Source organism: Myxine glutinosa, chromosome 13, assembly GCF_964187855.1.
Source record: "Myxine glutinosa chromosome 13, kmMyxGlut1.1, whole genome shotgun sequence".
NCBI classification, from domain to species: domain Eukaryota; kingdom Metazoa; phylum Chordata; class Myxini; order Myxiniformes; family Myxinidae; genus Myxine; species Myxine glutinosa.
Genome location: NC_136273.1, coordinates 40,348,402 through 40,373,113, shown reverse-complemented (window position 1 = coordinate 40,373,113; position 24,712 = coordinate 40,348,402). Strand labels below are relative to the sequence as shown.

General features: G+C 39.2%; 1 protein-coding gene across 1 annotated transcript in view; it reads right to left on the bottom strand.

Moving 5' to 3' along the window:
- Nucleotides 1-24,712, bottom strand: part of LOC137438348 (uncharacterized) — a 160,729-nt gene that overhangs the window by 92,099 nt on the left and 43,918 nt on the right. Inside the window, exons 2-6 of the mRNA XM_078767358.1 lie at nt 19,206-19,380; nt 16,845-16,973; nt 9,850-9,927; nt 7,263-7,418; nt 2,280-2,384 (exon numbers count right to left, since the gene is read on the bottom strand). Of these exons, the coding sequence (XP_078623484.1) occupies nt 2,280-2,384; nt 7,263-7,418; nt 9,850-9,927; nt 16,845-16,973; nt 19,206-19,380 (643 nt within the window). The remainder of the gene's footprint in view (nt 1-2,279; nt 2,385-7,262; nt 7,419-9,849; nt 9,928-16,844; nt 16,974-19,205; nt 19,381-24,712) is intronic.

Here is a 24,712-nt window from a genome sequence, read left to right as displayed (position 1 = left end):
AGGGAAATCTCCAAAATATGTCCACCACAGGGAAATCTCCAAAATATGTCCACCACAGGGTAATCTCCAAAATATGTCCACCACAGGGAAATCTCCAAAATATGTCCACCACAGGGAAATCTCCAAAATATGTCCACCACAGGGAAATCTCAAAAATATGTCCACCACAGGGAAATCTCCAAAATATGTCCACCACAGGGTAATCTCCAAAATATGTCCACCACAGGGAAATCTCCAAAATATGTCCACCACAGGGTAATCTCCAAAATATGTCCACCACAGGGAAATCTCCAAAATATGTCCACCACAGGGAAATCTCCAAAATATGTACACCACAGGGAAATCTATAAAATATTGTTGCGGTTTTGGGAAACCGCTGAGAAGTAATGGCAACCACCATACAGCTCACTTAGAATAGTTATTTCATCGCAGAACATTATCTTAGCTCCTTCCCCTTGTTTTGGGTTAATATGTCTTTATGTGTTGGGGAGGGAAAGACAGGCCCTCCACTCATAAGGGATCATTAGCCAGGCAGATGCACCAAGATTGCATCCACAGTTATTGATTCAAAGTATTGAAGGACAGAAGACAGACCAATGACCATTGGGATGTACACCAGGTAAAAGTCCCTTCGAGAGGGGTTTGTGGACAGAGAACTTTTCAAACCCACCAATCAGGGCCTGAGGAACTTCGGGTGAGCTTGTGGGGGCGGATTGACAAACTCAACCAATCGGGAGCCCGGAAAACAAGCCCTCCCTCCTACTTCCCCAACCCCTCCCCCCTCACACTCGGAGAGGGCTGGACAGAAGGCCTTGCGCATGTGTTTTCTCTCTTTCTCTCTTTGCCGGTTTTACTCAGCATGTGTGAATCCACTCTTGACCGGACTCTCTCTCAGGCCTCTGCACATGATTCACTCTCTTGGCCGGTCTTTCCCTGTTCTCTGTTGGCTGCCGGACTCCCTCTCGGTGCCCGTGTGCATGACTTGGACTCTTTCTACACGTGCCTGCTTGCCTGCCCGTGTTCATGCTGGGACTCCCTGCCCTTGTTCTTGCTGGGAACGACTTTACCTACCCTTGTTCTTGCTAGGAATCGTCTTTACCTGCTCGTGTTCATGCTGGGAATCACCTTTACCTGCTCATGTTGGGGACTGCCATTTGCCGGCCTGGTGCTCGTTGGTGAGGTTGAGACAAAAGGCGTCGTGAGGAGAAGCATCTGGTAACATCGTGGCCATTTTGCTAACAGGCTCCCAACGTTTGTTCCCCCTCCACTCCCCGTGAATGTGCAATGGGCGCCCTTGTTCTGTTTATTCGTCGTAAACGTCATAAGGCATAGAATAGTCTAAGTTTCTGCTTCTTGTCCCTTTTTCTTTCCTATCGATAAGTTTCACTGTAAATATTTGTAAATAAATCAAATTGTCAAACATTTCCTTTCCCTCTGTCCGTGAATGTCTTTTCTTTCATTGGTCCGCCATTGCTCACACCCAGAGTAACGATCGGCTGTAACAAAATTAGCATTAGCCCAGCAGATACCAACTGTTGCTCGGCTGTCTAAATTTCCATCCAGGAACAAAAGAAAGTGGTACACCGCCGGAGGGGAGGTACTTTCCCTGACTGAAACTGTCATGTGGCACAGGTAAGCAGAGTTAGACGATTGGACCCTGCTATCACACGATGGACCAATTGGCATTCGTAGTTGCTGGTTCGCAACCTGCAGAAGTACGAAGTTATTCGTGCGCGGCAGCCTCAGGTCCGGTAAGTTCGGGAGGGAACGGAGGCTAACCCCCTTGTAGTAGACCCCGAACGCCAGGCCATAATAATATGTACATAGGGAAATTCTCTAAAATATGTGCATGGGGAAATTTCGAAAAGATATACACAGGGACACTGATTAATAAGCAAATACTTGTATATTAAAAATATATAACACCAGATAATCGCATCTAAACTATAGTGTTACAAAGCAGAGTCAAAATATTTTTCTTCTCATTTCCACAAGCTTTAGCCAAAACCCAGATCAGGAAACTCAGCACCCTTGCTAACTCCCCTACCCTCTCACCAACCGCCTTCTCCCCGGCAAGGATGTGTGGTACTGGTTGAAAACCACATAAGGGAGTTACATTTGTGCCAAGTTTCACTTTTACATGAACACTCATGGAGGATACACTTTTTGACTTATTTTAACAGGTATGAATGAATGCATGACCAATGAAATAAATCTGAATTACAGAAGGGGAGAAAAGGGTTGTATGTAACAAAGCAACAACCATAGATCAGCATCACCTCGATTGTGTGCACCGCTGGATGGAGCTGATTCAGGAGTTTTTCACCTTCCTTCTGAACCACAGTGAGCTCGACCTCCTGCTTCTCAAGGTCTTGCAGCAGGCCCTGGTGGAAATCAACAACAGTGGCCATGAAAATAAGGTTAGCTATTCATACAAAGATGTCGAGGTTCATGGAAGAGCAAACATACTGACATAGTGAAGTAGAGTGAAGCGCACGTGGATTTGGACACGCGTAGCCAGGTGATTTGGATGGCAGAAAGAAAGTGAAGAGTGAAAGACAAAGAGAGACTGTTACAACATGACCCCAAATGTTCCTTCTGTGACTTGTGCCATTTCTCGACCATATAAAGTGAACTGTTACTACTGTACATTATTTTTACTTTACTATGAATGAATCCTTTTGTCTAATTAGGTTTCCTCTACATAAAATGTAGATTGTAGAGGAATACCTATTATTATTCCTATAATTTTTCTCCCCTACTTTTGTTTCCGCCACATTTTTAATATCCGAAAACTTTAAAATCAATGTTCTCTGCATGCGTTGGTCCGACTGGCACGAAATTTTCACCAAGTAATTGGCTAAACCTGTATAATTTTTTTTACTGCTAATTATGACGTCATATGTCACGTGGTATGGGCACGATCTTGGGAAAAACCTTCAAATTTGCCCCTCTATATCTCCGAAACGGACAAATGGAAAAAATTGTCATGGCTCATTCCAAAGAACTCTGTTTTGGGACCAAAAACATGTTTATTTAGGACTAGCCGAAACCCATGGAACATCCACGGAAGGGAGGATGTGGTGTATGGATAGAGTGTACCATTATGGATGGCATAGGGGATTTGCTTGTCCGAGTAAGAGTTAGGAAGAAAGATGAGAATGAAGAGTGCGTATATGAACAACGTATTTATTGCAATCTACTTAAATGACAACGCTACGATATACTTTTGAAAAATGAATGGATTCGTAATAGGAATCGGCATAGCACCACTCTGGGATTGTCCACTCAGTGGACGGCTTGCTGTCGCCTTCGACTGTCCAATCAGCGGACGGCTTGCTTCGCCTTCACCCAGCAGACGCCAATACGATGGCGTCGTAAGATGGCGTCGTATCGGCAGTTAATCGGATGCTTTTGGGCCCCAACGTCGGCTAATTCAGATTTTTCGAGTATGGCTGTACGTGATAAACAAAGAGCGCGGTTCGTAGATCGTAAATCCATTAGTGCCGTGGGCATCGGGTCACTGGGTGCAGCGTAAAAGGGATAACAAAGTCGAGTCCTTACGCTATTATCATATAGATATTAAAAGTGCTAACATTACGAGGTTAGAATTCGACAAACACAATCCTTGTTGCCACGAATACGATATTTTTTGTCCATGACCTAATTGAAAAAAAAATTAGGGCCAAAATAATTTTGATGTCATACGTCACATAGTTTGGCCGCCATATTGTTTTTCGTGAAAAACACTAAAACCCCCTTTTCTCTGCAATGACTGAACAGATCGAGCCCAAACTTTGCATGCATAATCGCCTACCCATGATGAACGAAAGGTTCCGGGGTGATGACGTCATACATCACATGGTTTCAGAGTTATGACGTTTTTAAGCAGAAACTTTCAAACTTATCTCCTCCCTCATTTTTAAAGATATCGAGTGGAAACTTTATACAAATATACAAATGCTCCCCATGTGCGGAAGTTAAAACGTTATTTGGGAGGTTGCGATAAGTCACATGGTTTGAACGCAATAAATAATTGAACGAAAATCTTAAAAAGCTTCTATCTCTTGAACGGCTGCATTGATTGACGGTCTGGAAGCCAGAATTGAAGGGAAATATTAACAAGACCGAAAGTCTAACATCAGCGCAGCTGGGATTGTTTGATACTTTAGTTGAAGACGATAGCATGACCTCCGAGTGGAGATACCAGTTAGCAAATAATGAATGATCGTTTTAAGGCCATTTTTCCCCACTAGAGTGGGTGTTAGCCTTGCGGGCCCCATGACAATCATGGTTCCCTGTTTGAGGCAATGTTTTTATGGCCGGATGCCCTTCCTGATGCCAACCCTTAGATGCCTCTTACGATGCGCAGGGATACGGTGTACCCATTCTAAATCGGGGTACACACCAGGATCATTCACCCTGGCAAGCTGGTACTCAATTTGCCAACCTCGGAAGGATGACAGGCTGAGTCAACCCCCCCCGGCATTAATTCAGCGATCGACCGGGATTCAAACTCAGGATCCTAGGATCCCAAGCCTGCGCCCTAACCGCTAAGCCAACACCAGGCAGTTAGCAAATAATGTAAGTATTAAATTATTTTGAAGTACTCTAAGTCTCTAAGCTGTCTGTCACCATGGAAGTGAAGAGATTGCATTGAGACACTGGTTTATTCTATATGTTGGTCAGTTAAGCATGAGTCACATTTGATCTATGGCTAGGATACGGCGGCCGTACCCCCCCTAAATTGACAGAAACGTGCGGCGGCCGCAGAGTTTCTGAGGTGGCCTCAGGGTGGCCCTAGGGCGTATGGCTATCTTTTACAGGCCGTAGGGGTCGCCGTGGAATTATAGCGCGGAGTTATAACTTTTTTCATTTCTAGGGTGGCCGTAGCATGCCGTAGCCATGACGATATGAGATATGATATACATATGAAACAGAACTGGTATATATACCCACTCGTTACCGTCCGTCTGGCCACACGTTCGCCTTAGGGCCCTCCTGCGGTCACCTTGCGGGCACCTTGAGGCTACCTTGCGTCTGCCTTGAAAATTATATGGCCGCCGCAGGGACGCCCTAAGGTCACCGTGCGACATCAAATCAAAGACCGTACGGCACCCCCACGTTTTCGGTCTCCACAATTTCTAAATACCCTGTGCGGCTACCCGAAAAATAAAAACATATGTGACTGCTACATTGTGTGACCGTGGAAATACTGCGGCCGCCCTATAATTGCTAGTGGCCGTAGATTTTTTAGACCCTACGGCCGCCGAGCCAAATGTGACTGAAGCATTAGTCAACACTATCAAAGTTATTTTCAGCCTTTTCCACTGCCCTGCATGATGAACATTTCGTGTATACATTTGGTGCTGTATTGAGTGAGATTCAGAGATTTTTGCTTGCAGCTTTGCAATTGCGTTTTCTTTCCGTATGTATGACTCCAGGAAAAATCCAGTGATGACAAAGGTCTTGTCATCCTTCCTTTGAGGAGAGACCCCAACAGTAGAGCATGCAGTCTGTGATACATGACAGGTTCAACGATATGTCCGGCATGAACGGCATAGGAATCAAAATGGCGGTGTGTCGGTCAGCCGTCGTAATGACATCACATCACCCCTGTCATGTGACCAGATTCTCAGCTCTGATTGGTGTACATTTGAGGGGACATACATACATACATACATACATACATACGGACAGACAAACACTGCTCTAGACGGCTTTTCCCTAAGGGCTACACCGTGAAAATCGCCTCTCCTGTGCATTCTGTACTACCCTTGTGTTCTTAGGAGGAACCAAGTAATGCTCTAGAAAAGTTCATATAAAGGGGCGCCCTACATATATAGGTTAAAACCCGTCAGTACGTAAAGTTTTTTGTGTACAGATTTTGTGAAAACACATGAGCTAATGTGCATGTGTGTGATTAATTTTGTTTAAATTTTTTTTTGAAGTTAGTATGTATTATGTACCAACCAATTGCAGACATGTTGGGTGTGATGTATTCTTTGGGACAAGCATTGGACAAGCACTATGTGTGCACACATTATAGGCAACAATTGGATTAGATGAAAGAATTGTACACATGTGCAGTGCAGCCTATTTTGCCAATCCCTTTTGGACCATAATTTCACATTACATAAACTTGCAGGTGTTGACATTGCAGACATATTGAACAAACGTGATATGTACATGATGAATACTGATGATAATTAGAGATGATTGATGAATTGTAAATGTACACCTACTTCTGCAATAGAATAGAAAACTAATATCAAGTATGGCATTTAATTGTTTTAAAGAAGAATGAAGGACCGCAAAGTGGTACCCTTCAATCCAGTTACAGTCTCTTGCTTTCAAAGGGACCGCGAAGTGGAAATTTATTCATGCCGCTTAATGAATCAAGCGGTCCCTTTGAAACCAAGTGACTGCAACTGGATTGAAAATACATTTACTTCTTCATCCAGCTGTATGAATCAAATTGGCACCCCTTTATATAAACTTTTCTGGAGCATTACTTGGTTCCTCCTAAGAACACAAGGGTAGTCCAGCATGCACACGAGATTTTTTTGAATGTCCCTTATTTTCTATTGTCTGAAATTTTCCACAAGCCATGGAATGTCCCTTCTTTTCTATAGTTTGCCACATGGGACATACCATATAAAGGGGCCTAATGTCCCTTTTATGCTGTTATAGTCCATATACCCATGTCATTCATGCACCTTATTATGTCACATCGTTTCTTGGTATGGGAGGTTATGTATGTCATACATTTAATTATCCACTCATCTTGGGTCATATATCAGATATATGAAGTTTCGATTTTTCGGATAACGATTTCAATTCAACTAATTACTGTATATGATGGAATAACACTTTGCCGATGACATCATCATATCACCCTATCTATATACCCCATGGGGAGTTGATGACATATGCCAAGTTTCATTTTTTATTGAGCAGTTTTGGAGAATACGATGTGCATACCATGTGATCTATGACGTCAGAGTTAGCAATAAAATATTCTTCATGGGTAATCCCTCCTATGTTTAAGGTTTTGCATCGATCAGACAAGCGGTTGCAAAGAAAACAATTTTAAAGCAATTTTTAAAGCACCCCCTTTGTGGCGAGACTAATGAATGGGAATATATTTATGATGAAAACAGAAGTAGATGAAAAACCAAAGTTTTAAATTGATAGCGGTAACAAGTATGGATAAGTTTCAATGCAGGGGACAATAGTGTATTTTTAATGGTTGTACTGACCAAATAGGCATCCCTTTTATGACGAATGTTGCTTTGACTCCAGTCATAGTTCACTTCCTGTTTTTCCTTCTCCTCGAGCCACGAGATGAGATGTTCCGCTCGGCTGGAAAACCATGCAAGTTGCTCCATACTTGTCAGACGCTGATTTGATAGAGACTGCACGACAAAGGGTGTGATAACGTTGATACATCGCATATACAATGACCTAAATTTACACAAAGTCGTTTTCACCAAACAGGGCTAAGTTGGCTGGCTGGTGAGTGCTGCATCTCCACTCCATCTCCACTACACCATTGAGGAGCAGTTGCAAGAGCACTGAGCATTGGGATGTACATACACACACACATACATAAAGTACTTATAGAAAGTCTACACCCCTTTTCAAAATTTTCACCTTTTGTTGCCTTATAGCCTGGAATAAAAATGCATTAAACCACACTTTTTCCCCTCTTTATTGACACATCATAATCCACAACTTCCAAAGGAAAATCGAATTCTACAAATTTCAGAAAATTCATTAAAAATACAAAAACTAGAATATCTTGGTTAGATAAATGTCCACCCCCTTATAATAGCAATTGTAAATTACCTCAGGTGTAGCCAATCACCTTCAAAATCACACACCATGTTAATTGGCCTCTACCTGTGTTAAATTGTTATGATTCTGATTATTTCAGAATAAAATCAGCTGTTCCTGTAGGACTCAGTCACAGCAAAGACTCAACCATGAGTACCAAGAAGCTTTCAAAAGACCTCCAGGATAATGTTGTGGAAAGGGACAGATCAGGGGATGGGTATAAAAATATTTCAATGGCCATGAATATCCCTTGGAGCACAGACAATCATTAAGAAGTGGAAGGTGTATGGTACCACCAAGACACTGCCTAGATCAGGACATCCCTCCAAACTGATGATCAAGCAAGGAGGATACTGATCAGAGAGGCCACCAAGAGGCCAATGGCAACTTTGAAAGAGCTACGGGCCTTTATGACAAAGACTGGTCACTTTGTGCATGTGACAATATCCCAAGCACTCCATATGTCTGGCCTGTACGGTACAGTGGCAAGAAGGAAGACATTACACAAAAAGCCCACCTTGAGTTCCATTTGAGGTATGCAAAAAAAATCACTCTGGAGATTTTGAAGCCATGTGGCAAAAGTTTTGTGATCTGACGAAACCACGATGGAACGTTTTGGCCTAATTGCAAAACGTTATGTTAGGTGCAAACCCAGCACAGCACTTCATCCAAATAACACCATCCCTACTTTGAAGCATGGTGGTGGCAGCATCATGTTATGGGGATGTTTTTCATCAGCAGGGACTGGGGCACTTGTCTGGATAGAAGGGAAAATGGATGGAGCAAAATACAGAAAAATCCGAGAGGAAAACCTGAAGCCCTCTGTAAGAAAGCTGAAAATTGGGACGGAAGTTCACCTTTCAGCATGACAACGACCCGAAGCACACAGCCAAAGCTACACTGGAGTGGTTGAGGAACAAAATGATAAATGACCTTGAGTGGCCCATTCAGAGCCCGGACCTAAATCCAATCGAAAATCTGTGGCCTGATTTGAAGATTGCTGTCCATCAACGCTTCTCACGCAACTTGACTGAGTTAGAACAGTTTTGTACGGAAGAATGGGCAAATATTGCCCAATCAAGGTGTGCAAAGTTGGTATAGACCTATCCCAACAGACTCACAGCTGTAACTGCAGTCAAAGGTGCTTCCACCAAGTATTAACTTAGGGGTGTGGACACTTATCCAACAAAGACATTCTAGTTTTGTATTTTTAATTAATTTTCTGAAATTTGTAGAATTTGTTTTTCACTTGAAAGTTGTGGGTTACGATGTGTAAATAACGGTGGAAAAAAGGTTTGATTGAAGTGATTATTGAAGTGATTAAATGCAATTTATTTCCAGGCTATTAGGAATAGGGGTGAAAATAGGGAATAGGGGTGAAATTTTTGAAAGGGGGTGTAGACTTTCTATAGGCACTGCATGTGGTGAAACTATGTGCAGCAGGTGATAACGGAATCAAATTAACATGACATCAACCTACGCCTCTCCTTAGTAGTCAGGAAACTACCAACTCAACTGTCCGAATACATTTTCTGAATAACATGGAGTTAAATAACATTTAGATTTTGGAAGCAGTACCAAATAATCTTTCCAACATAAATTGTTTACTAACGTTCAATAATCTAAATCGTACTTTGATGCAAAGCGTCCACAAAATACATCCCTTTGAATGATTGATTGACAGTACGAGTACCATTTTTCGGGGAAACTTCTCAAGTCATCTGTCAAATATATGGGTTTCTCTCAAAAATAATGAGGTAAAAGTGATGAAGAGTTTGTATCAAATGCCCTTAAATGTCAGTAACAAATCTTAAGCGGGGATGGAAGTTGACTAGACATGTCAGTGGACCACCACCTTGAAAGATGACCTGAGTCTACCTGCTGTTATCAAAATATCCCATGATTATTTAATTCTCACTCAATTTATCTCTCACCATCACATATCACTGCATGGGTCATTATAGGTCATTATAAGGTCATTAAAGGTCACAGTTTGACAGACAAACCAACCAAAAGATTGTTGTATTGCTCAAAAATCCTCCCAAAGTCATCCTGGAACGCTTTTTTGAGATGTATCGGAACGGTATCCTGAAACACACAAGGAATGCACATGAGGTTCTGCACAGTGAAGGAAATCACACGGTACTTCATGTACGCAAAGGTAATGACAAATGTGAATTCAATTGAATTATAAAAGGCTCTTCATTCACATGTATTCTGGATTCACATGCTTCATTTTTTTTTTTTTTTTTTTTTTTTTTTCCACATGTATTCTGGAAACAATAATTGTAATAATTACAATAATCTTTTTCCCAGCTGTGATCAACTTAAGGAATCAAAATATTTAATCAAAAGTTGCTTGGATTGAGCAGCTTGTGGAGAAATCATCAATTTATATATTGCGTACTCTTTTATGACAAACCTGCAAATCACACTCCATCTTAGAAAATCGATGCTTTGCCGATGGCCGCGTCTTAGTTGTCCACATTCTAAGGATGTGCAGCGGCTATCCAACAGCTTCTCTCGAGTGGAAGAGTTTCCGCCTTACAATATACACACAGTGTTTTGGCCAACAAAAATAAACACGTGATTGTTGTTCATGGTGTTACGTGGTCCTCCCGGTAACTACCTGGTCTTGGTGACCCCCGGACCGTGGGAGGGACCCCGCCAGAAAGATATATGGTTTATACGCTTTCGTAACGCAATCAATATGAATTCCGGTCAAGAAGAAACCCCACACCAAGGATCCGGAATAATCAATAATATATTCACTGAGCAATCAACAACCATCAACAATGCACAATCAATATTACAACCATGTGAACTCATCTACACAAACTCTAAGATGGCCATCTTAATCTTATACATTCCTCACGTGAGCCCCACTCCTGACTCCCTCCGTGGTCAATGTCTCTCCTCTCCGCACACGGGCGGTTGAACGAGCCCCGGGCGGACGTGCTCTAAACGTGCCGTCTCGGACTGGGGCCGCGGCTGCAGCGCACCTCCTTGCCAAGCCACGGGGCAAAACCCAGCGCGGCGGCCAACGTGCGCGAGGTCCCAAGTGCGACCCTTACGCGTCCTTGTAGATGGGCAAAAACCCAGCGCGGCTTCCGACGCGAGCGAGGCCCAACGTGCGGACCCGTACGCGTCTTTGTAGACGGGGCAAAACCCAGCGCGGCTTCCGACGCGAGCGAGGCCCAACGTGCGGACCCGTACGCGTCTTTGTAGACGGGACAAACTGTCCCGGACGCTTGGTTTCGTGCACGAACTCACGGTGACTGGACGTGTCAAAAGGTATTTACCGCCCAGGTAATTCCTCTCGCCAGACGTTTCGCAACGGCGCGTTTTCCGCGCAGCGTAAGGTCGATTCCACCTTCTCGTCGTCGCGGGGCGAGGAAGAAGAAAAACCGTCCTTTTCTCTCCTCGTGTCTTTTCTTCTTCCGTTTCCGGCCACTTCCGTTTCCGGCCACTGGTTCCGAAGGGCTCCTGACCCTCCCATCACAACAACCCTTAATATAATACACACGGATAAGCAACCTGAATGGTAATTTACATACATTCACCTAAATATGTAACACTCCCCCCCTTCAAGAAAGAAAGTTTGAACCCAGCGAAAACTTTCTTTGCCGGCCAATTTGGAGAAACAAACCAGATCACTCAACCCCCCCACATTATCAATTCCCCCCGGGCACAGTTATCACTTAAAAATAAAGCCAGTTAAGCCACTCGATAGCACTTTTCCGGGAGGCCAAGCCGAGTATTCACTACATGGATGCCTTTAGGAACGCGGAGTTCACGGTTAGTCCGTGCAGGAAAGTTCTCTACATGGGCGCCTTGAGGAACGTGGAGTTCACGGTTAGTCCGTGCAGGAAAGTTCTCTACATGGGCGCCTTTAGGAACGGCGTTCACGGTTAATTCGTGTAGGAATCTTGGCTCGGCGGCTCCGCCGCCTTCAGTGCTTCAACTTCTCAGAACGTCCCTAATAATTAGGGTGGGACCACTGGTCCCTGTAGTCCCCTGAATACCGGTCTTCTTCTCGGCCACTACTTTGCCAATTCTTCCTTCGGGAGCGGCCGTAACTCAGGGAGCCTCCATAATAATATTGACTGCGGCCACCACCAAAACTACCGCCCAGTTGTCCTCTCCTGTAGACCTCTCGACGCCTACGAAATGCCTTCCCTACTGTTATGGTCCGACCCTCCAAATCCTTGCCATTCCAATTCTTCTCTGCCTCTCTGGCGTCTTTTGTGCTGGCAAACGTGACAAAGCCGAACCCTCTTGACTGTTGCGTTTCCCAGTCTCTTACCAACCGCACTTCCACCAGCGGCCCATATCTGTTGAAGACAGAGGTCAGAACTTCTTCCTCTGTTTTGAAGTTCAGTCCCCCTACAAATAACTTGGCACTTTTGTCACCATCCCGAGCTGGTGTGGTGTTATTTTCCCTGCTGGGCTCTTTCTCAACCCTCAGGTTACCATAAACTTGACCCCCGGCCAAATCATTCCCGAGAACCACAGATACACCCTCTACAGGAAACGTGGCTTGTAAACCAACGGTGACCGGTCCTGACACCAAATCGGACTCCAACTGGATGACCTGAAGGGGAGCACTAACACCGCCCCCGATCCCCTGTAAACGAACACTATCCCCCGTTGCCGTCTCCTCGGACCATGGCAAAATGCCTTCAAGCATTAAAGATTGATGGGCCCCTGTGTCTCTCAATATCCTAACCGGTCTCCGGTTAGTCGAGGCTCCATCCAGTGACACAAACCCCTCGGAAACAAATGGTTGGTAACCCTCTTGATGGCGATTTCTTACGCTAGCCATCGCATTCGGAGTTGTAATAGTCGGACTCCGCTCTGGGTTGTCCCTTTTCATGAGGTAACAACTGGACATCAAGTGTCCAGGTTTTTTGCAAAACGCGCAAGTAGGCCCGGAGGAAAAACTCGGGGTCTGCCTCGGGCCCCCCGAACTATAAGTTTGTCTTGGGCCCGCATCCCTCTGATTTCGAACCGGTGGGGTATCATAGTTGTCCCCATAATCATCTCGAGGCCGCCGCCATGTATGGTCGTTCTCCGCACCTGCTGTTCCCCACCTCCCCTGCGGAGATCTAGGCGAGGAGTTAGGTTCGTGGACCCCTATTCGGTGGGTTAAGGCATAATCATCTGCCATGGTGGCTGCGTCCCACAACTTCGGTACTTTCTTTTCCTGCAGGTACACTTTGATGTCCTCGTGGACACACTGCTGGAATTCCTCCACCAGGATCAAGTCCCGCAATGTTTCGAAGTCTTTCCCGACTCCTTTTGACTCACACCACCGATCAAACATGTTTTCTTTCACTCTGGCAAACTCCACATGGGTCTCACTCTCCCTCTTCCTGGCATTCCTGAATTTTTTGCCTGTAAGCTTCCGGAACCAACTCATAGGCTTTGAGGATGTGCTTCTTCAGTACCTCATAATCTGCACATTGGTCCATTGGTAGCGCCGAATAAATTTCCTGAGCTTTCCCCACCAGCACACTTTGCACGAGTATGGTCCATGCCTCCTCCGGCCAGTTTAATTGTCGAGCCACTTTCTCAAAGTGTGGAAAAAATTTCGCGACTTCTTTTTCACTGAACGGTGGAACCAGCCTCACATGTCTGCCCACATCCCAGGTTTTCTGGTTAGGTGTCGACCCCGTCAGCAAGGGTGGTGCCTCTCCCCGTTCTCTCATTAACTCCAGCTCCTTGAATTTGATTTCTTGCTGAAGCTGCATGTCACGTTCCTTTAATTCCCTTTCCGCTTTTCTCTCCTCTGCTTCGAGGTCCCTTGCAGCTCTCCTTTCCTCTGCTTGTTCCTTTTCTCTTCTTTCCTGGAGTTCTCTTTCCACTCTCCTTTCCTCTGCTTGTTTCTCTTCTCTCCTCTCCTCTGCTTTCCTTTCTTCTTCTGCTCTTTCCTTTTCTGCTTTCCTTTCTTCTTCTGCTCTTTCCTTTTCTGCTTTCCTTTCTTCTTCTGCTCTTTCCTTTTCTGCTTTCCTTTCTTCTTCTGCTCTTTCCTTTTCTGCTTTCCTTTCTTCTTCTGCTCTTTCCTTTTCTGCTTTCCTTTCTTCTTCTGCTCTTTCCTTTTCTGCTTTCCTTTCTTCTTCTTTGATCCGTTCCTGGCTCCGTAATTGCAACTCCAGTTTCCGGAGCTCCACGTCTTCTGGTTCTTCGGGTAGCCACTCCCAGGCTAACTCGTCCCATGTTCCTAATCCCACCATAGATTGTATCACCGTGGCCTGCAACTCTGCCTTCCTCAAATTAGTTCGGACCTCCAAGTTAAAATGTTTGGCCAATTTCAAGAGATCCGACTTTAGCAATGCTCGGAACTGTGCCTCACTCGGGGTTACCCCAAAGTTCTGTGCCACAAACGCCATGGTGCCTATCGTTAACACCTGTTAACCTTCACCCCAAGACTTTCCCCAATTTCTCAAAAAAAAATATTACCAATTAATAATTAATTAATAAATTTTAATTACCAAAAATATTATTATTTTATTATTTTATACACTTTTAGATCCCGGACGGGCCCCCAATTCTGTTACGTGGTCCTCCCGGTAACTACCTGGTCTTGGTGACCCCCGGACCGTGGGAGGGACCCCGCCAGAAAGATATATGGTTTATACGCTTTCGTAACGCAATCAATATGAATTCCGGTCAAGAAGAAACCCCACACCAAGGATCCGGAATAATCAATAATATATTCACTGAGCAATCAACAACCATCAACAATGCACAATCAATATTACAACCATGTGAACTCATCTACACAAACTCTAAGATGGCCATCTTAATCTTATACATTCCTCGCGTGAGCCCCACTCCTGACTCCCTCCGTGGTCAATGTCTCTCCTCTCCGCACACGGGCGGTTGAACGAGCCCCGGGCGGACGTGCTCTAAACGTGCCGTCTCGGACTGGGGCCGCGGCTGCAGCGCACCTCCTTGCCAAGCCACGGGGCAAAACCCAGCGCGGCGGCCAACGTGCGCGAGGTCCCAAGTGCGACCCTTACGCGTCCTTGTAGATGGGCAAAAACCCAGCGCGGCTTCCGACGCGAGCGAGGCCCAACGTGCGGACCCGTACGCGTCTTTGTAGACGGGGCAAAACCCAGCGCGGCTTCCGACGCGAGCGAGGCCCAACGTGCGGACCCGTACGCGTCTTTGTAGACGGGACAAACTGTCCCGGACGCTTGGTTTCGTGCACGAACTCACGGTGACTGGACGTGTCAAAAGGTATTTACCGCCCAGGTAATTCCTCTCGCCAGACGTTTCGCAACGGCGCGTTTTCCGCGCAGCGTAAGGTCGATTCCACCTTCTCGTCGTCGCGGGGCGAGGAAGAAGAAAAACCGTCCTTTTCTCTCCTCGTGTCTTTTCTTCTTCCGTTTCCGGCCACTTCCGTTTCCGGCCACTGGTTCCGAAGGGCTCCTGACCCTCCCATCACAACAACCCTTAATATAATACACACGGATAAGCAACCTGAATGGTAATTTACATACATTCACCTAAATATGTAACAATGGGATTACCTCCGCCACCCAAGGTGGGCAGAGATTATGTTTTCACACCTGTCTGTTTGTTTGTCTGTGAACAGGATATCTCAAAGTTGTGGACGGATTCGGCTGAAATTTGGTGGACAAGTTGTGTGTGTGTGTGTGACAAGGATGGAAATATGTGATTTTGTTGAAGATCCGGATCTGGATCGAGAATTTTAAGTGATTCTTCACCATTGGGAGAAAATGAATGAATGAATGATCGTTTTAAGGCCATTTTCCCCGCTAGAGTGGGGGTTAGCCTTGCGGGCCACATGACAATCATGGTTCCCTGTTTGAGGCAATGTTTTTATGGCCGGATGCCCTTCCTGACGCCAACCCTTGGTCACGCTCTTACGATGCGCAGGGATACGGTGTACCTATTCTAAATCGGGGTGCACACCGTGATCATTCATCCCAGCAAGCTGGTACTCAATTTGCCGACCTCGGAAGGATGACAGGCTGAGTCAACCCCCCTGGCGTTATTGATTCTTCACCATTGGGATAAAGGGCAAAAAACAATATACAGCACGATATCTCAAAAAGTTGTGGACGAATTCGGCAGAAATTTGGTCGACAGGTTGGGTGTCGGACAAGGGCGAAATGATTCGACTTTGAAGATCCGGATCTGGATCGAGAATTTTGTAAATGATTCTTCACCATTGAGAGATTAGGCAAAAAACGATATGTAGCACGAAGTCTCAAAAAGTTGTGCATGGATTCTGACGAAACTTGGTGGACAGGTTTGGTGTGTGACAAAGATGAATCGATTCGATCTTGGTGAAGATCCAGATCCGGATCTGAGAATTTTTTTCCTTTTTAAGTGATTCTTCACCATTGAGTGATTGTGCCAAAAACGATATGTAGCACGATATCTCGAAAAAGTTGCGGATGACTAATGACAAAACTAGGCGGATGAGTTGATGAAACAACAAGAACAAGCAATTCGATTTTGGTTCAGGTCCAGATACAGATCTGGCCTATCAGTGATATACAAAACATAAACTGTTCAGCCTGGCAGAGGTATGTGGTCTCCCAGGCTGAACAGTTTAAACAGCATATCGTTAGGTTAAACGGTTTCAGAAAATTTTATTTAAAATATTTTCCTTGAAACCAATATGGCTGCTACACCAGGTGACCAATGGCATTATATTTATCAAACTTTTATCCTCATGGCTAGTCGATGACATACTTAAAGTTTCGCACCAATTTGTTAAGCGTGGGGTGGCTTTGGGCCCATCATAACTGCACGTAGTTATAAAGCTGCTGTTATTGTTATTATTATTATTATTATTATTATTATTATAGTTGTCAAATGATATGAAATGTTATATTGGAGGCTGAGGTGGAGTCTCGTGAGGGCAAAAGAGGGCATTCAGCAGGAAGGGTGTTATTGAGATGATCAAATTTTGATCGATGCGTTGTGGCCTCTCTCCTCTTTGCTTCATCGAAGCAGGAACTCACCACCATCCCTCCGGCCTTGTCCACATCCCTTCCAAACTGTACGATGTTCTTGTGCTGCTGCCTTTGGCAACGCAGGTAAAACTTGACTGCTCGTGTGTTGTCTCCCCACTCTGATTTCTCCAGCAGGTGCTGTAATGCACACATGCGAGGTGAACCGCTTTGTGTACTCTGGATGGTGTATAACAGCTTGGTGTATGTTTGCATGTTTGGATGGGTCCATGAACTGTAGAGGAAAAAAAAAAATCACCCGCAATGAAGGAGAAAGATAATTGAAAAGTATAAAGATTTTTCAACAGAAATAACATAAAAGGGAAAGCAAGTTGCTTTTACAGCATGGGTGCAGCTGTGTGTACTCGTAATCTTGCAAGTTCTATCAATATGGGACCCATGATCAAACTGTTTAAAACAAATATTGGTCCCAGTTGTCTGAAGAACCCTGGTAGCAGAAACCTTATAGTTTATGTTAGCTGGTGCTGTGACATTCCTGAAGTGAAACGTTGCAATCCAGGGAACATCCCATATTACCTGTAATTCCTGGCTGTGAGTTAGACTCTCAGTTACAAAGCGACACGACAGGGGATCAAACTTCAGACCCGAGAATCTTAAGCCAGCCGACTTAGCCGTGAAGCCAACACCAAGCTTGTGCTCCCCAATGCTAACCGTCATTGAATTTCAACTTAACAATCTCCACTCACTTCAATCTTCGAACCCAGGAAGATGAAACTCGCCACTATTTCAACATGATTGTCTCCCAATCTTAACACTTGTTCTTCTCAGCTCACAACATTTTGTTCTTTTTTAGTTTAAATAAAGACCAGCGTTTCACTTTCCTTCTTCACTTTTTTTTTTTGTATACAAGATCGAGGCTCATGTAAGAGCTAACATTAATCACAAAAAGACAAACTGACACATAAAATATAAGATAAAGGGAGCGGGAGACAAGATTGGGAGAGAGAGGGAAGCACACAAGTACAACATTAGAGAGCAGGGACATCGGGAGATCTGTGGAAGGGAGAGGGCTTGGGGGGAGGAGGCGTGAGAATGAGGGGGGGGGGGGGGAGAGGGGGTGGGTGAGAGGTAAAAAAAACAGATGGACACTGCTAGGACTTCCAGGAAAGAAGTCGGAATTTCAAAAACGTGATTCTGGGGTGAATTAACGGGGGTAAAAAAGATCAAGGTTTTGGTTTTCAATTATTCTTTACTTTCTGCCAACAGAGTGACAGAGTGTTGTCAGCATCCCTTGAGTTGATACATCTTCCTCCAATCCTGACTCCAGCCTCTATGTCATCCAAGTTGGATTTTTCATTAAAATCATTATAACTACAAATGAATCGGTCAATTCCGTTCGATGATAATGGAATAATTAATTGTATATGCAATGGAGCCAGTGTTTGTATATATGTATGTCTGCTCCATATCCATTAAATGTGAAAAGACTTATGGCAGTCATTGCTGCAAAAGGTGCTTCCATCAAGTACTGACCTAAGGGGCTGAATACTTTTGTAACCAATGCATTTTCATTTGTACCATTTTGATTTTTTCTGGTATTCCTGATATGTAACCTCCTTCAACAATAACAGTTTGTTATGAATTTATTCAGTTATGAATGAAAAAATTCATTTTGAAACATTGTTTCAACATAATTCATTTAAATGTGACATTATTGGTCGTGGGTGAATACTTTTGCAGGACACTGTAGGTGAGCTATCACCGGCTACGTGGCCAAATTCAAAATTCCTGACCCAACCTCACTTGAACATCAGGCCTGGCCAGCTGGTTTATGAAAGACTTGGGCCAAGCTTCACCCGGCCAACCCCACAAGAACGTATGGATAAAGGTGGCTGTTAAATAAGAAAAATATCAACACACCGCTGTCCACATGAAAGAGCCACCTTTAGAGGCCATTTTTCCCCGCAGAGCGGGGGTCGGCCTTTTTCGGGCACCGTGATCCCCTTTTTGAAGCAATGTTTTGCGGCCGGATGCTCTTCCTGCCGCCAACCCTGTTGGTCACCTCTGGCGACACACAGGGAAATTACCAGTGAACTGGTGCTCAATTATGTCGACCTCGGGGGGATGACAGGCTGAGTCAACCCCCCTGGCGTTAATTCAGCGATCGACTGGGATTCCAACCCAGGATCCTAGGATCCCAAGCCGGCACCCTAACCGCTAAGCCAACCCCAGGCACACATAACTGGTCCACATGGTACACACATAACCGCCTTCCTCCCCCACCTCCCTGCCCACTCCTGTCGGGAGCAAGTGTTTGTAATAAAATAAATAAGGCAAAGCAATTACAGGAAAAACATCAAAATAAATGAGTAAACCAGAAGGATGAATAGAAATTGAGGGGTGTTTGAGGACCTGCTGGGAAGTGATGAAACTCTGCAAATCCAGTAGGACCTTTTGTTCTGGACTGGTGTACCCGGATAAAGTTACAGTTGCACGAGGGAGGCTGCGATGGCGCTTGCACATTGGACTATCGGAAATTCGGCCAGATGATCTCGCCCGGGATGTAGAGTAGAGGGAGTCACATCGCCTGCGAATGTGAAGCACATTTTCAAACCGAGTAAGAAAGTGGTGGAAACGATTGGAAGACACAAATGTCCCAAAACATAAATCACAAAATGACCAAAACTCTTCTATGAGCTCTTACACGAGCCTCGACTAAGTATACAAACAAAGATGTGTAATTATATCACCATTATTATACCTATCTTTATCAAATATGATGTTTAATTATATCAAAAATATTATAATCTTTATCAAATATGGTGTTTAATTATATCAAAAATATTATAATCTTTATCAAATATGGTGTTTAATTATATCACCATTATTATACCTATCTTTATCAAATATGATGTTTAATTATATCAAAAATATTATAATCTTTATCAAATATGATGTTTAATTATATCAAAAATATTATAATCTTTATCAAATATGATGTTTAATTATATCAAAAATATTATAATCTTTATCAAATATGGTGTTTAATTATATCACCATTATTATACCTATCTTTATCAAATATGATGTTTAATTATATCAAAAATATTATAATCTTTATCAAATACTAGCAGAAGTACACGGCATTGCCGGGCGGGTTGTTCCATTCCCGATGTAATGCACGTTCCAATTCATCCAGATTGGCTATTGGAGGGACCATCTTCGCAATTTGTCGTCCCAACATGTCCCAAACGTGCTCGAGGGGGTTCAACCTGCCACAGCAACGCATACGACGGCTTACAGGGTCTATGAGACGTAGGGTTGAGTCAGTGATCCGATCACGTGGGTCCTACACACGTTATTGACGCAAAGATCGCTAGAGGTCTTCTCAGAACAATGACTGTACGTTAGAAAACATAAACGTCATCCACACTGTCCGTGATGGACCTATAGCTCCATACTTAAATTGAGGTGAAAATATGCCTAAAATTCCCAAAAAATTTCACCTTAAATTATTCAGAATAAAATATTGAAAACGGCATGATTGTTATGTTTTTATGTGACCATAATATCACTTCTCCAGAAAATATAGCAATATCATGGGTATATTACACTGTTTTGACGACAACAAACTTGTAATGTGCGAGGTTGTAAAAAAACGGGGGGGGGGTGCTTAACTTAATTCTTTGTGTATATATAGATGGTGTTTAATTATATCAACATTATTATAATCTTTATCAAATATGATGTTTAATTATGTCAAAAACATTATAATCTTTATCAAATATGATGTTTAATTATATCAAAAATATTATAATCTTTATCAAATATGGTGTTTAATTATGTCACAAATATTATAATCTTTATCAAATATGATGTTTAATTATATCAAAAATATTATAATCTTTATCAAATATGGTGTTTAATTCTGTCACAAATATTATAATCTTTATCAAATATGATGTATAATTATGTCACAAATATTATAATCTTCATCAAATATGATGTTTAATTATGTCAAAAATATTATAATCTTTATCAAATATGGTGTTTAATTATATCAAAAATATTATAATCTTTATCAAATATGGTGTTTAATTATGTCACAAATATTATAATCTTTATCAAATATGATGTTTAATGATATCAAAAATATTATAATCTTTATCAAATATGGTGTTTAATTATGTCAAAAATATTATAATCTTTATCAAATATGATGTTTAATGATATCAAAAATATTATAATCTTTATCAAATATGATGTTTAATTATGTCAAAAATATTATAATCTTTATCAAATATGGTGTTTAATTATGTCAAAAATATTATAATCGTTATCAAATATGGTGTTTAATTCTATCAAAAATATTATAATCTTTATCAAATATGGTGTTTAATTATATCAAAAATATTATAATCTTTATCAAATATGGTGTTTAATTATGTCAAAAATATTATAATCTTCATCAAATATGATGTTTAATGATATCAAAAATATTATAATCTTTATCAAATATGATGTTTAATTATGTCAAAAATATTATAATCTTTATCAAATATGGTGTTTAATTATGTCAAAAATATTATAATCGTTATCAAATATGGTGTTTAATTATATCAAAAATATTATAATCTTTATCAAATATGGTGTTTAATTATGTCAAAATATTATAATCTTTATCAAATATGATGTTTAATTATATCAAAAATATTATAATCTTTATCAAATATGATGTTTAATTATGTCAAAAATATTATAATCTTTATCAAATATAATTATATCACTATTATTATAATCTTTATCAAATATGATGTTTAATTATGTCAAAAATATTATAATCTTTATCAAATATAATTATATCACTATTATTATAATCTTTATCAAATATGGTGTTTAATTATAACAAAAATATTATAATCTTTATCAAATATGGTGTTTAATTATATCAAAAATATTATAATCTTTATCAAATATGGTGTTTAATTATGTCAAAAATATTATAATCTTTATCAAATATGATGTTTAATGATATCAAAAATATTATAATCTTTATCAAATATGATGTTTAATTATGTCAAAAATATTATAATCTTTATCAAATATGGTGTTTAATTATGTCAAAAATATTATAATCGTTATCAAATATGGTGTTTAATTATATCAAAAATATTATAATCTTTATCAAATATGGTGTTTAATTATGTCAAAAATATTATAATCTTTATCAAATATGGTGTTTAATTATATCAAAAATATTATAATCTTTATCAAATATGATGTTTAATTATATCAAAAATATTATAATCTTTATCAAATATGATGTTTAATTATGTCAAAAATATTATAATCTTTATCAAATATAATTATATCACTATTATTATAATCTTTATCAAATATGATGTTTAATTATGTCAAAAATATTATAATCTTTATCAAATATAATTATATCACTATTATTATAATCTTTATCAAATATGGTGTTTAATTATAACAAAAATATTATAATCTTTATCAAATATGGTGTTTAATTATATCAAAGATATTATAATCTTTATCAAATATAATTATATCACTATTATTATAATCTTTATCAAATATGATGTTTAATCACATTGCCATTATGATATCTTTATCAAATAGTGTTTAATGTTTAATCATATCATCATTATTATATCTTTATCAAATATGGTGGGTAATTATATCACTATTATTATAATCTTTATCAAATATGATGTTTAATTATGTCAAAAATATTATAATCTTTATCAAATATAATTATATCACTATTATTATAATCTTTATCAAATATGGTGTTTAATTATAACAAAAATATTATAATCTTTATCAAATATGGTGTTTAATTATATCAAAAATATTATAATCTTTATCAAATATGGTGTTTAATTATGTCAAAAATATTATAATCTTTATCAAATATGATGTTTAATGATATCAAAAATATTATAATCTTTATCAAATATGATGTTTAATTATGTCAAAAATATTATAATCTTTATCAAATATGGTGTTTAATTATGTCAAAAATATTATAATCGTTATCAAATATGGTGTTTAATTATATCAAAAATATTATAATCTTTATCAAATATGGTGTTTAATTATGTCAAAAATATTATAATCTTTATCAAATATGGTGTTTAATTATATCAAAAATATTATAATCTTTATCAAATATGATGTTTAATTATATCAAAAATATTATAATCTTTATCAAATATGATGTTTAATTATGTCAAAAATATTATAATCTTTATCAAATATAATTATATCACTATTATTATAATCTTTATCAAATATGATGTTTAATTATGTCAAAAATATTATAATCTTTATCAAATATAATTATATCACTATTATTATAATCTTTATCAAATATGGTGTTTAATTATAACAAAAATATTATAATCTTTATCAAATATGGTGTTTAATTATATCAAAGATATTATAATCTTTATCAAATATAATTATATCACTATTATTATAATCTTTATCAAATATGATGTTTAATCACATTGCCATTATGATATCTTTATCAAATAGTGTTTAATGTTTAATCATATCATCATTATTATATCTTTATCAAATATGGTGGGTAATTATATCATTATTATTATAATCTTTATCAAATATGATGTTTAATTATGTCAAAAATATTATAATCTTTATCAAATATAATTATATCACTATTATTATAATCTTTATCAAATATGGTGTTTAATTATAACAAAAATATTATAATCTTTATCAAATATGGTGTTTAATTATATCAAAAATATTATAATCTTTATCAAATATGGTGTTTAATTATGTCAAAAATATTATAATCTTTATCAAATATGATGTTTAATGATATCAAAAATATTATAATCTTTATCAAATATGATGTTTAATTATGTCAAAAATATTATAATCTTTATCAAATATGGTGTTTAATTATGTCAAAAATATTATAATCGTTATCAAATATGGTGTTTAATTATATCAAAAATATTATAATCTTTATCAAATATGGTGTTTAATTATGTCAAAAATATTATAATCTTTATCAAATATGGTGTTTAATTATATCAAAAATATTATAATCTTTATCAAATATGATGTTTAATTATATCAAAAATATTATAATCTTTATCAAATATGATGTTTAATTATGTCAAAAATATTATAATCTTTATCAAATATAATTATATCACTATTATTATAATCTTTATCAAATATGATGTTTAATTATGTCAAAAATATTATAATCTTTATCAAATATAATTATATCACTATTATTATAATCTTTATCAAATATGGTGTTTAATTATAACAAAAATATTATAATCTTTATCAAATATGGTGTTTAATTATATCAAAGATATTATAATCTTTATCAAATATAATTATATCACTATTATTATAATCTTTATCAAATATGATGTTTAATCACATTGCCATTATGATATCTTTATCGCATATGATGTTTAATCACATCACCATTATTATATCTTTATCAAATAGTGTTTAATGTTTAATCATATCATCATTATTATATCTTTATCAAATATGGTGGGTAATTATATCAAAGATACTATAATCTTTATCAAATATAATTATATCACTATTATTATAATCTTTATCAAATATGATGTTTAATCACATTGCCATTATGATATCTTTATCGCATATGATGTTTAATCACATCACCATTATTATATCTTTATCAAATAGTGTTTAATGTTTAATCATATCATCATTATTATATCTTTATCAAATATGGTGGGTAATTATATCACTATTATTATAATCTTTATCAAATATGATGTTTAATCATATCGCCATTATGATATCTTTATCAAATATGATGTTTAATCACATCAACATTATTATATCTTTATCAAATAGAGTATGAT